General features: G+C 34.5%; 1 protein-coding gene across 8 annotated transcripts in view; it reads right to left on the minus strand.

Moving 5' to 3' along the window:
- LOC134279494 (fibrous sheath CABYR-binding protein-like) overlaps nucleotides 1–14,673 on the minus strand; it is a 65,096-nt gene that overhangs the window by 6,262 nt on the left and 44,161 nt on the right. For 2 of the 8 annotated variants that reach the window (XM_062761921.1, XM_062761905.1), the window contains 3 exons: nucleotides 8,881–8,978; nucleotides 2,348–2,578; nucleotides 363–1,586 (listed from right to left, as the gene is read on the minus strand). In XM_062761921.1, coding sequence (XP_062617905.1) covers nucleotides 363–1,586; nucleotides 2,348–2,551 — 1,428 coding nt within the window. In that variant the 5' untranslated portion in view covers nucleotides 2,552–2,578; nucleotides 8,881–8,978. Of the gene's footprint in view, nucleotides 1–362; nucleotides 1,587–2,347; nucleotides 2,579–2,857; nucleotides 2,987–8,880; nucleotides 8,979–11,880; nucleotides 12,014–14,673 lie in introns of those variants that run through there. The other 6 variants (XM_062761911.1, XM_062761915.1, XM_062761926.1 and 3 more) reach the window with 5 other exon arrangements.

A 14,673-nucleotide genomic window follows, 5' to 3' on the forward strand; every position in this document is an offset into this window, starting at 1 on the left:
ATCTAATCTACATTTATATGATTACAGTATTGCCAAATATTCAAGAGCTAACTCATAAGGCAGGTAAATTATTAAAATTTGCTGTTTTATCTTAACATTCTCCCTAAAACATCTTCAAACTGAGCTCATCCAGCTTGGGCAAATTTCCGGCTCTGCTCTATATACATATGACAAAATCAAAACCATAGGCTCCAAGTCTGTCCTCTTGGCATCAACATCAACATATCTGGCATCATAAGTTGTGTTTGGATGGTTGGTGTAAGGTCACACCTAAGTCATGGATAGGCCCAGCTCTATACTTTCTGGATCACTTGAATCACTTGTTCTGTGCCTCTGTGTTAACCTATCCAACCTTGACTTACCTTGGGAGTTTCAGCCTCATCCACCTCCTCCTGTACTTCTTTATCCTCCTCCAATTTTGGCTCCTCTGTTGAATCTTCCTCAGGACTTGGATTAATTTTATCTTGTTCAACTTCCTCTGAATTCTGTTCCTCCTCTGTTTCCTGTGGTTGTTGCTCCTGAGGTTGTTTTTCCTCCTCAGTCTTTACTGTGTCTGACTCTGACTGTTGCTGTTGAGCATCCTCGGGAACTTCTGGACATACAGCTTCCTCTTGACTAGGCTCTTCAGGTGCTTCTGAAGGTTCCTCTTGACTAGGCTCTTCAGGTGCTTCTGAAGGTTCCTCTTGACTAGGCTCTTCAGGTGCTTCTGAAGGTTCCTCTTGACTAGGCTCTTCAGGTGCTTCTGAAGGTTCCTCTTGACTAGGCTCCTCAGGTGCTTCTGAAGGTTCCTCTTGACTAGGCTCCTTAGGTGCTTCTGAAGGTTCCTCTTGATTAGGCTCCTTAGGTGCTTCTGAAGGTTCCTCTTTACAAGGTTCTTTGGTTTTCTCTTGGACTACCTCTTGAACTGATTCTTCAGACTGTTTTTCAGCTCCTGTAATTGGTGGTTCTTCCACCTGTTTGGTTGACTCATCTTGAATAGGTGTTGGTTCCTCTGAAACAATATCATCAGAACATTCCTTTGGTTTCTCTTCTTCTGAGGGTTTTTCTTCCTTGGTAGAATTTTCCTCCACTGGTTGTTTTTCTGACTCTTTTGGTTGTGTGTCATTGGATTCTAAAAGCTGCTCTTCAGCTTTTTCTTCAACTTTTTCCTCTTCAGATGGCTCTGGTTCTGCACCTAATTCTTCATCTTCTGGTTGAGCAAGTGGTGGACTTGGTTCTGCAGCACTGTCACTTTGAGCACACTGTTCACCTGCTTTGGTTTGATTATCTACTGATCCAGACACATTTTCAGATTTTTGTTCACTAGGAGACTGTGATGTCTCAGGGTCTTTTGATTCTTTAGCCTCATTTGTAGTTTCCTCTGACTTTTTCTCACTACCCTTTTCATCTGTTTTATCATTGTTTGTATTTTCTGGTGATTTCTCACTTGTATTTTCTTCTTTCTTTTCACTTCCCTGACAGAAATATACAGACAATGGGTTGACAAACATAGACACCAAATACCACAAAACACCAAGGACATTCATTGCCACATATTTCCATGGTGACTGGTAATCAGCGCCCAGTGGCACAAGTCCTCTTGATTTCTATAAGTATTTAAAATGAATCTTGTAAGGAATGAGCTCCAGCTTGTAACTATGAGTAAATTCCACTGTTTTGAATTTTGGTTGCTTACAGGTATGTGCTCAGGTTTTTATTTCATACATTGAATGGGTATGTTCCATAAGAAAGCCGCATGTGTATATCTGTTTGAAATGAAATAGCCAGGGTTTAAAGTTTCTAGATTCCAAAGTAATTTTTGTCGTCATGCTTAGCGTCATGAAAGATTTTCTTGCTTTGATTTTTGACATTAACAAGTTACTCAGTTAAGTGCTTTGTCTATAAGTAGAAAATTTATAAAGCTTCATGTTAAGCAATAAGAAAGGAAAAGAAAATGTTTGTTAGGCCTATTATGAAAATAAAGGATAATTTAACAGAAGATCTTTTCAAAGATTATTGTATAGTTTGTGAAAAAAGTATTGTTTGAGAGTACTTTGAAGATTAAAAAGATATCATTAGCAGAAACAGAACCAGCACCATGGAAATATACAAAAGCATAAGGTCCTTGTATACATGTAACACTCAATGCAAATTAACATATACATTGATACATTGATAAACATATAAATAATGACCACTACTAATTATTAGCCACAAGCTACCACTGGCATGCAAAATGAAAGATTCCCATTAAAAACCATTAATATAGAAAAGTAAAAGTTGAAATAAAGTAGAAAGCATGAAATGAAAACAGAAGTTTTCCAGTTTCTATTCTTATAAAGCATTTATATTTTGTGTGATGAGGTACCTTTGATTCTTCTTCTTTCTTCTCTCCCCCTTCTCCGCCATCACCTGCTTTGTCTTCTTCCTTTCCATTGGCTCCCTCTTCTGCAGTTTTGTCTTCTCCGCTCTCATTGACTGCTTCTTCCTTTTTTTCTGCTTGATCATTGGTTGCTTGGTCTTCTCCTGTTTTGTTATTTTTTTTCTTGCCTTTTCCTGAGGAATTTCCCATGGTTGTTCTTTACACAATATTCACTATCTACAATAAATTTTTAAAGATCACATTCACTTTTTCAGAAGTTAATCTATACAAAATCTGTGCATGGACTTACTAATTCCAATTATTGCCACTGCTATTGGAAAAGAATTACGCTCAAAAGTATTACAAAATCCAAGGGGGAAAAATAATTCATCCAGCCTACATTCCTTTTTCCAATTCAGACAGTTTTACATGAAGTGAATTAGCCTCCAGATGTTGAACTATGCAAACAATGCAGAGGAAAAATGGGTCACATGTTTAAAATCTGGATAAATATACCTAATAATATCTCATAAATCTGGGGGGTTGTTTAAAAAAGAGGGTGCAAGTCAACCATAGAGAATCCTAACAGTGTGGTTCTGGCAATCACAGGGATGTACTGTTGACTTCACTTTTACTGGAGTGAGCACAGTGTGAAAGAATTTTCTGATTATGTAATGCTCACGATAAAAAAAAAACAGCTTTGATTTTTAAGAAGCTATTTCTTCTGCCTAAAAAATGAATGTGTACAAGATGCAGTTTTTTGATGATAAATAATTTAGCTTGAGCTGCATGTCTGAAATTTATAGACAACATTTAACAAGTCTAAGAGAATCTCCTTTGCAATGTGCTCTGCAGCATAACAAGATATCCTTCCATGTTACGGTGCTAAATGCAACATCTTTAGCTGATTAAGGCACTTGACACCAGACAGAACTCATATGTTTATTTAAGCACTACACACCTTTAAACTGATTCCCTTAGTCTGTTTGTAATCAATTATAAAAACCTAGTAAGCAAACCTTACCAGAAATTTTAACTTTTTGAATTCTTTCTTGATTTTCCTGACAATATAAGCATCTTTGGTTTCCAAGGAAACCATACTTGGAAACCAGATATCTTATCTTGTATTTCACACAATATTACATGGAGGAAAAAGCAGAGTACATTTGGTGTAATTTAGTTTGTTTTATTCACATCAAAATCAATATAAGTATTCAAAAGATATTATTTTTGAGATCACATTACAACTTTGTTCATCTATAAACAGTAATTTATTGTAAAATTAATTTGTATGTTAAATTATATTTTAACTGTCTGGCCTAAACATAGACAGGTAAAGTTCACTTCAATGAATGTAATCTATAATAAGTAAGGCAAAGTCTCTATGCCAATTAAATGTTCTGGTAAAGTGCATACCTACATTTAGATGCTTATTCTTACATGTAGGCTTGGTCTGGGTAAGACTTATAGTAACTTGGTAATGATCTACTTTTACCTTGGATAAAGTCTTACATTCTTACAATAAAAAATATTAGAACCAGGTTAAAATTATTCTTGTCATGCACATCTAGCATGCTGAAGTAGGAAATAGGCTGTCTCTAAAAACCTAAGCTGTTTAAGTCATTCAATAAATGTAGATCCAATGCAGCATTCAAAGCAGATCTGGAAGTGTGCATCCCTAGATGCTTCATCTATGCAAGTTTAAGCTATGTATAACATGTAACATATATAATTACATTAAAATGGACATGCTACAAAAACCTTGACTTGTTTAATTATTTGGAAAATATAAGATCAGATGCAGCATCTGAAGAAAGTCTACTTGTGTGTATTCCTATATACACATTCAAGCTTGTTTGGTCTCCTTCATTTGCTAGTCAAAGTACCTACTCTAAAGTTAACTCAACAAACTCACTAATCTAGAAAGTAGTAAATGTAGGTCAGACCAGCATCTTTAGTGTGCCTGAATAAAAGTATCTTCAATGCAAGGTTGGACAACATAGGGCTCATGATCACTTTAGAATTAACCTGCTCCAAAAACTTCATCCTGTTGGCTCAACAAGAAAAGGGAGGTCAAATCCTCCATCAGAAGCAAGTCTGGTAGTGTGCATCCTCAGATGTATTATTCCTGAAAGTTAAGTGTATTTAGGGCTTACACATGTATGGTAACAGTTCCTTGGAAATGAGACCTGCTCCAAAAAATATGAACCTGGTCATTCTTTAGTTAAAAATGCAACATCTGAAATGTGGACTGATACAGTGAAACACAGTAAAAGCATAGTCCATGCATCAACCATAAATGGGCTGAAGAGTCCTTGAAAAAAATCTGCTACAATAACTTAAACCTGCCTAAGATGCCAATGCTGAAGGTGCTACATAAGCTCTCCCTTGCTTTGTTGGGGTGAGCTAAAATTCTGCATTTTTAAGCAATATAATGAACCTAACTTTAAGATTTATTGAACATATCAATATCATTTCTGTCTGCTTCATGGCAAATGGCCAGACTATCTCCTGGCCTGATTAGTGTTCTAAGGTCACCACACATTTGGCTACTATGGTAACCTTTGGGATTGCCTTAGTGAGGTCACTTAAGAAGTAGACAGTCAATATGACTGATGCTTTGCAGAGCAGACGACCTCATGCAGAGTCTGCTGTTAGAAGCTCCCCAGTAACCTGTTTAATAATTAATCAACTTCCATTAACACTATCAGACTCAAGAATTTTACACCAAGATAACATGGAACAATAATGTACCAATCAGCAAATTAGAATCCCTAGTGATTAAGATTTATTAATCACTTGGAAAATTTCTTTTTATTTATATTGAATTTATTTAATCTGTTACAGTTGATGTCAGAATGTCACTCAGATGGGTTTTATAAATTCCTATTGAAATCTGGAGAATGAAAATATTACAGGTATACATATGAAGTCTTATCCTTCAATTTGTTAGAAAGCATAGATCAGTCTGATCACATATAGGTATCATCTATTCATCTCACTCTAAAAGAAACATTTGCTTTCCCTTCCTCAGGGAGACATTGATGGTTTGTTTGCAATCTAAAGAGAATCAAAGGGTGTGTTCTTTAATCCAATTGGAAAATAATGCCCCCTCCCCCCCACACGCAGTCACCTTCAAGAAAATTGAGATTCAACTTGGGTAACTATTAAGTTAATTCTTTATAATTTAATTTTTCTATCAATTAGTGTTTAAAAAAATATCTGTAAGTCATTTTTTCCCTTAAAATGCCTTCTGAAATCAGATTTTATACAAATGTCAAGTGAATTCATATGTTTTTGACACAAGTAAACACAGTTTATAAGGAAATAAAGTGTTACAACCATAATTAGCTTTAATCTAAAAGAAACAGAGTCTATTTACATTTTTCTTAAACAACAGGAAAAAAGGGCATGGCCATCCAGCTCATATATTTGCGAGAACTACATGGAAACTGCCCCCCCCCCCCATTTCATTCCCTTTTCCTTCTGTTACATTAACAACTCGGAATAAGTACACATTCTCAGGTATCAAACTCAATATCAGGAATGTAACAAGAGGCCCAGGGGCCACATTGCTCACCTGAGCACATCCGCTTGGAAAAAGCACAAATTAGATCAGATTGAAAAGTTTACTGAGGGGGTGGGGGGGATTGAATCCTAATACTACTTGAGAATGCCTCCATATCAATACTGCCTAAAACTTCTTGAGAAAGTTCTTGAGAAAAATTTAAACATTTTGTTTGTATATATTAGTTTGTAACAATTTGAATTTGACTCCACATTGTTTCCCTATTCCCTGTTACCCCAAAGGGTATTCATGATTTGAACAAATTTAAATCTTCAATACATGAGGATGCTTACATGTCAATATGACTAAACATTTTTTCTGTTATTGGGATTTTTCCCTTTATTTTCCTATGTAACACTTTGATCCACCATTGAGACCCTTCCCTACCCTTGGGGGTTATGATTTGAACAAATTTAATTCTACACTATCTGAGGATGCTTCCATATAAATATCACTAATCATGGCTTTGCTATTCTTTAGAAAAAGATTTTTTTAAAATATATTTTAATGAAAACCATGGATCCCCCACTGTGGCCCCACCCCATCCCTGGAGGTTATAATTTGAACAAACTTGAATCTACATTACCTGATAATGCTTCTTTATAAATATCACAAATCATGGCTTTGCAGTACTTGAGAAGAAATTTTTTAAAGATTTATTTATGTAAAATCGGCCATTGTCTACCCCCCATGATTTGAACAAATTTGAATGTACACAACCTGAGGATGATTAAACATGAGTTTCATCTTTCCTGGCCCAGTGGTTCTTGAGAAGAAGATTTTTTTTTAAAATGCCATTAATTTTTCACTTATTCATAATTATCTCCCCTTGGAAAAGGGCATGGCCCCCAAACTTGAATCCCCTTTACCTTAGGATACTTTGTAGCAAGTTTGGTTGAAATTGGTCCAGTGGTTCTTGAGAAGAAGATGAAAATGTGAAAAGTTTACAACAAAGACAATGACGACAGACAACGGACAAATTTTGATCAGAAAAGCTCACTTGAGCCTTCGGCTCAGGTGAGCTAAAAAAAACAAATGAACAAAAAACAGTATCATGTTCAAGTGAAAGGGGGTTGGGAGAGTGGGGAGAAATATAGTTCTGCCCTTTAACTTGTGAAAGGTTTGTTTAACCTTTGTACAGGGAAGTTGAGGGATTTTACACCTAAAGGAAGATATTTGTAGTATGAAATGTAAAAATACATGTATAACAATCCTTTTCTTTACAAGGAAGATAAATAAAATAAATTACATCTGTTAGAAATGAGAATTAGTGCACCATGAAAATTTAAAAATTTGTGCTAGGGTTAGATGGAATCCTGTGTATTGTTTAGAAAAGATAATGCTACTTTTCCCTTATGTTGAGGGGTACTTCAGCAGTATGTGAATGGAATGCAGATGTGAATTTATTATAATCAATAGAAAATACTGATGTCAGTGACTTAGAATCAAACTAAGACCAATGCACCTATCATATTGAGGTCATATATATCATAAAACTCATCAGATATTTTTTCCCATTGGTCATCTTCCTAAGTGAGAAAATATACAAGATGCACTTGTTTATATGTTGTACACTACTCCCATACAACTTGCAGCATGCACATCAGAGTAAATTAATTCAATGGCCTTGCTTGTGGGAATGTAATTTTTCACTTTATTTACACAAAGATAAAACTACCAGATAAAATATACTTGCATGTATCTGCATGACCTTAGTAGAAGTACAGCCTACAGTCTATACAACATATGTTCTTGGAAGAGGGGGGTGTCATTTACTGCAAGTTTACTGTTGACAGCATTACATCCCAATATATGAATCTCATATATACATATATTCCAGTGCAGACATATGCAATTTTTCACTACATGTATCTTTAAAATTTTATTCATATATTAAAGCCCTTTGAATGCGTCATAGACATAAATCTACAAATTTTAATCATATTTCACTTGACTCAATTCTTTATACTGATTACATAATTTATTTACTTTACATCAATCACAAGATTATCATATAATAATCATTATGTAAATGATGCAATTTCGATGTTACTTTGATCTATGTAAATTACAGGATATCTGATGATAATACTAGGTTCTTCTAGACGTTAACATGGTTAATCTCATTGCCTAAATACCATCAGATTTTTCCAGGAGGACTATAATATAAACAACTTTTCATCTCTCAAACCTCATATTTATCAAAACTTTGTAATTAAAAAAGAGTAAAGAAAATTTTATGAATACATGTTTTTCCTTTTTGGGTTTGGGGGTTGGGGGTGGGGGGGTGGGGGGGGGTAGTATTATTTCTGTTTCAATAATTTCATGGTATGTATGTGTTAACATGCCCATAATATTCCAATTGCAAATTGGTCTTTAGACATAAGGCCCATTCCCATTTTTTCATTAGTTTATTCAAGACTACTACACATCAGTCACTTTATGCATGCTTCAGAAAAAAAATTGGTATACAACTTAGATTATGAGCTTAAATTATAGCGAAGTCAATTTTGTTGTGACAAAATTTGTGAGCCATTAAAAATGACCAAATATTTTTACAGTAATGTGGTGTGGTTGTTCCTTTGTAATTGCATTAGAGATTGATTTTACAGAGTGTGGCCCAAAACCATTCTCTGAAAGTCAATATCTTCACAAATTTCTGAATACCAATCCACAAATGCCACAAATTGATCTGAGGAAAAATATCAAGCCTTTTTACTAAAACATCCAGCCTTAAACCATGAAACATGTGTATATTGGCATAGTCTTTTGTCAGAATCTTAGCAAGCTCATTTACTGTAACTCTTTGAAGGATAAAAAAAAGTCTCCAAATGCAAATTACCCTAAAGAAATGGATGAAATCTTCAGTCTAAATCATTGCTTCACTGCACCAACACTGAACTTTCTTATGTATTTGTCAATGACAAGTATATATTGGAGTTAAGAATGTACATTTCATGCATGAACATACCTAGTATAGATGTGTGTAAATTAAATCCTAATCCTTTTTCACCTTCTCTTCCTTCTCAGGACAGAAGGCAATAACCAAAACACACTTTTTTTCTTATTCTGAAAATAAACCCATAATGTAAACTTTAGTGGAAAAACAACAACAACAAAACAAAGTTCTTCCTGTCAAAATTATAAATGACCCAGGTCATCGCAATCAAGAGCTATTGGCCAATGAATGCTGGGGTTACACCTACAAAAATAATAGCCTCTGGTATACAGGTATATAGTCACTGAAAATGTGGGTGAGTGACCCAGAAAGTCATACACAGTGAATGCTGAGGAGGTTTTATCAGATTGTAAATCCTCACTCTCCATTCCAAGATTCCTTTTTCACATCTGTTCATCATCAAAAAAAGTTTTCATTATAAATGACTCTCTCATGTAGCAACATTCCTTCATGAGTAACTGGAGGAAAAAAGGGGGAGAGTTTCCTCCCAGATGTGACCTTTGTCCTCCTGATCATATCCACACATAAAGGAAATTATTGTCTCCTAGAATAGAAGCAGTATTTATGGATTACTTTGAGGGCTTACTGATCTATGTATAGAATGATTTTAACAGTCAGCCTTGTCTTTTTTTTTAAATTATGCACTGAAAAAGGATCATACATACTTGAAAGTGTTTTTCATTAAAAATTGTGCCATTTTTAAAAATAAGATCACATGTACTCCTTCAAATAATCATCAGTTTTGGTTGAAAAAAAACTTTTAGGCTGTCAAGACAGAATTTTTGCCTTGGTACAAACACAGTATATATTTTGCTTGATTCAAGGCAATATTCATATGGAAAGGCATTACAAGTATCTATCATTCATTTTATCTGTAATAAATCTGTGAAATTCAAGAAATAATAAATACTTTTGATTAATCATCAAGCTCATTACTATATCATTCTTCAATAAAGCATGTACTTTTCTCATGTGAAGAGAATCACTGCTTTTATTAAGATTTAATGGCAAGTAAAATTGTTTCCCTTTTTGATGAGCAATTCCCAGATATGATTCCTGACATATTCTAAGTCCCAAACATCTGTCTGCTGTCTGGAGGAGGGGATCAGTTACAATGGGGGCATGTCAGGGGAACCAACACAATGTGGAATAAATCTCTCCCTCATACAGCACTGAGCCACTGATGACATGACCGATAACATCCCAGACTACCAAACTGTGGAGGTTTAATTCTCGGCTCAGAAATGACAGCTGAGAGAAAGCACAAATGAAGTTGGATGGTAGAGTTAATTGTTTACTCTTATCTTCAACCACTGTACACAATTTGGTACAAGATCAACAGCTAAAGCTCTTTAATTGTGCACAAAACATGTGATTATAAATGTTGGGATATTACATGCTGAATTCTGAGTCATGAATCTCATTGAAATGAATTCAGCTGAGGAAAAAAGTTATCAATCTAGAACTAACATGCATATGTCATTAATAGGGATTACATGGCTCAGAACTTCTGTTTTTCAGCCAATCCTAAATAAAACCTGCCAAAATAACTGAAAGACAAGATTCACTGTTGATACACATGGTCTCCTTAGACAGCCATTAAATTACAACATTCCTCTAGTGCACTATCTCTAATCCCATGATTGTTCTTTTGGGGGATTTCAATCAACTTTTTTCATAAAATATTTTTATTAGTATAGTATATAAATTTTACAATAAACCAGAAGTCTCTGTCGAGACTGTAGCTCTACTGGTTTGTACTTATAATAAAGAAAGAGAAAAGTAGCAGTAAAGACTTAAAACTTTACAAAAGCAATAAATAGAATAATGATCCTTGATTAATCTCTTTTTCAGGCAAGATTGCCATAAGACAAAAACTGTAGGAGTAGCTTTTAATAAAATTTTACAGAATTTTCAATTTAAATTACTATGACAACATAAGTCGTTTCTCAGTGTAGTCTGCTTGTGTGCCAAGTTATATTAAAATCAGACCAAAACTGAAGGAGGAGTAGTATTTTGAATGTATTTAAAAAATTTTTCTATTCTTAGTAACCACGGCAACACCATTCATCGAAATCAAAAACCGATACACAGAATTATGTATCTAAGTGTAGTCTACTTGTGTGCCAAGTTATACTGAAATCAGACCAAAACTGTAGGAGGAGTAGTATTTTGAATGATTTTCACATAAATTTCTATTTTTAGTGACCACGGCAACACCGTTGGTTGAAATCAAAAACCGATACACAGAATTATGTATCTTAGTGTAGTCTACTTGTGTGCCAAGTAATATTGAAATCAGACTTAAACTGTAGGAGTAATAGCATTCTGAATGATTTTCACAAAAAATTCTATTTTTAGAAACCATGGCAACACCGTTCATTGAAATCAAAAACCGATACACAGAATTATGAATCTTAGTTAAGTCTACTTGTGTGCCAAGTTATATTGAAATCAGACTTAAATAGGAGAAGTAGCATTTTGAATGATTTTCACAAAAATTTCTATTTTTAGTAACCACAGCAACACCGTTCGTTGAAATCAAAAACCGATACACAGAATTATGTATCTTAGTGTAGTCTACTTGTGTGCCAAGTTATATTGAAATCAGACTTAAACTGTAGGAGAAGTAGCAATTTGAATGATTTTCACAAAAATTTCTATTTTTAGTAACCACGGCAACACCGTTCATTGAAATCAAAAACCGATACACAGAATTATGTATCTTAGTGTAGTCTACTTTTATGCCAAGTTATATTGAAATCAAACCAAAACTGTAGGAGGAGTAGCGTTTTGAAAAATTGTTTACAGACGGACAGACAGACAGACAGACAGACAGACAGACGGACGGACGACGGACGCATTACTATCGCATAAGCTCTTCTGGTCTCTGACCAGTAGAGCTAAAAATATATTAGAAGTAACAATTACCTAATACTAGATTTCAACAAAAATATAGAAATAAAATGGCATGTTATAAAATCATCAAAGAAATGAAAAAAAGAGAATTACCTGTTAAATTAAGAATGTTCCATTTGTTTATATTGTTGGATGTGTAAATTACATGTAGATACGCTGCAGCTATGAGTGACAGTTATCTGTTGGGAAGGTGTAGAGACATGCGTTATCCCTCGCGATAACAAACAACTTGTCTGATATCATTATCAATTATCTTATTTACGTCTTGGTCAAAGAAAAAATATTATAGCCTAAAAAATGGGTGAAACAATCTTTCCTTCTCAATATAACTCATGTAACAATTATAAAACTTGTTTACGGAAAAATGTGTCCTTCCCTAAGTTTTGTATTAGAAAATAATCTTATTGGCAAGGAAATTAACAGCTCTAAAAGGAAAACAAGTTTGTAAATATGTACTTCATTTCCAAGGACTTCTTTATAGCATATGTAAGGAGGCATGTATTAAAATGATCTACATGAAAATTGACAGTAAACATATTTCATCAGATTTATAACGAAGGTTGAAAAAGAACTCGATAAAAAAGCATTTATAAAAAGCTATTTATAGCAATCTTTCCATCTACCACAATGTGACACTATAATCTTGATCATCGACAGGCATAAATCACATGTCTACTTCACTAACATCATGCTCTCGATGTTTGTCCCTATATAATCATGCTGACCCATAGATCACTATCAGCTGCTGAACTAAGCTTTCATTTGACTCTGGAGCCTAAGGTCGCAAGGGAGAGTAAACATTTAGGGAGATGGCTAAATGAGTTTTTAGTTACACTGATAAACCACAAACTATTGATAGCAGATAATTACGAGAATGAGTCATGTGACATACTTGGTGCTGATGAGTTTTTTCCTGAATATCATCACTTGACCTTTGATTTGAACTCCAGTTTGGATGCAAGGCATGATGAGTAAAAGTGAACAGGATAGGTCAGAGAGCTAAATCCATATTGGAAGTAATGATAAATCAACAAATCGTCAAAATACTACTGACTCACAGATAACTAAGTATTCAGAATACAGTCATAAAACTTGTCTATAACTTGACAATACAATATGAATGGAACCTCAATCACAACTGTAAATCATGTTGGTGCTGTACAACCCCCCCCCCCCCCACCTTCTCCTTAGTCCCCAACACTGAGACTCATTTTACCTTTTATGATTACAATATTCAATTGTAACAGCTACATCACAAAACAGGAAGAAAAATGGCCAGTCTGGAGCTTGAACCCAGGATCACCCACCAATCAAGAAGGACCTTATTCTACAGACTGAGCAATCAGAAGATCTGACACACACATTTATTTTTCTATATATTCGATCAATGCATACTATCTTTGCAAGATATATAACTGTATTCAGCGGCAGCTCACACATATTGGTCCGACCAAAATAATTCCATCATGATAAGTAGATACAACATTATTGTTCATGATAAGAGTAAAGTTGTGTATGTTACGTTAAAGAAATCAAAAATAACGTCAAAATATCATTAGAAAGTCACTTTCCCCCCGAAATGCAAATAAAAAATATCAATATTCCTACGCTCACTCCCTCCTCAGCCTTTTTTTTTTTACGTGTTTGATAACAAAGAATAATTAGGTCATTCTTCGAATCTTTTCACCAATGAATTGATAATACTATATCAACAATTGTATTAAGTACATGTTTATAGTCCGTTAATTATCATACAATTTGTTCTTAAAGAAAAAATTAATCATTCTGTGTGTGTGTATTATTAAATGACGGAATTTTCAATCCCTGGCCTGCTCGAGCTCGTGTGTACACTTTGTAAACTGTAGGGTATGTGTGGCAAAACGAGAACTGCATGGGTTGGAGATTCGGGTTCGTGTTGAAGTTCAGCATACCATTATATATAGAACTTGAATAATGTAAGTAATTTCTGCGACAAATATATTAGTATATTTCAGTTATTTTCAAAACACACATAGAATTTTCCGACCCGGTCCTGATTTTTTACCCGGCCATTTTAAACACAAGTTGTTGCAGATGCAAATGTTAGAACAAACAATATAAAGTTCAACAGGGATTGTATAATTTTTATTAATCAGAATTCGTATTTATATGATCTAATTAAGAAAAGAAAAGTTTTGTCTGGCACCGTAACTTCTCGGCAAAACAAAACGTGTTTCTCCGAGCTCGCTGGATGTGTGTGACAGCTCCATTGCACGTGTGTAGACCAAGGCTACAGGTACATGTAGGCCTATGTGTACTGTTTGTTAGGAGACTGGGTGACCGTAATGCTAATGGAATCACGATATTTACAACAGTTCCATAATTAGACAGTGCAGTTTTTTTTTTATTAACGTCATTATAAACACTGTTAAACATATTAAATCTAACAGTCGAATATCTTTGGATATGGGGTAACCCATATCTATTCTTGTTTACTACTACAGTATAATTTAACTTAAATAATATGATGCCATACAATAATTTCTGAAGTGTATGACAGCTTTAATTTGAAAGTAAATTTGACATATTTTTCAATTTCTGAAGTAATATGGTACAAACCTGTAAGATCTCTGCTTAAAATCCCAGGTGTAAACCTTCATAGAACAAATGAGCAGAAACAATTAAAGGAGTGCATCTCCCTCACACGGATGTCAGAATCCAAACACCAATAGCCTGGGGCCTGAATCAGACAAGAGACACACTACAAATTGCTCATCCACATTAATCTATACATTGTGCTGTGCCTTTGGTCAGAAGACATAGATTTAGCTGCCAGAATATCAATGTATACACACAATCTGATGGGGAGGTGATGACCCAAATGTCAGGTCAAGGAACTGAAGAATT

This window comes from Saccostrea cucullata, unplaced genomic scaffold (assembly GCF_032062105.1).
Source record: "Saccostrea cucullata isolate Sc308-1 unplaced genomic scaffold, CSIRO_AGI_Scuc_v1 ctg1215, whole genome shotgun sequence".
NCBI classification, from domain to species: Eukaryota; Metazoa; Mollusca; class Bivalvia; order Ostreida; family Ostreidae; genus Saccostrea; species Saccostrea cuccullata.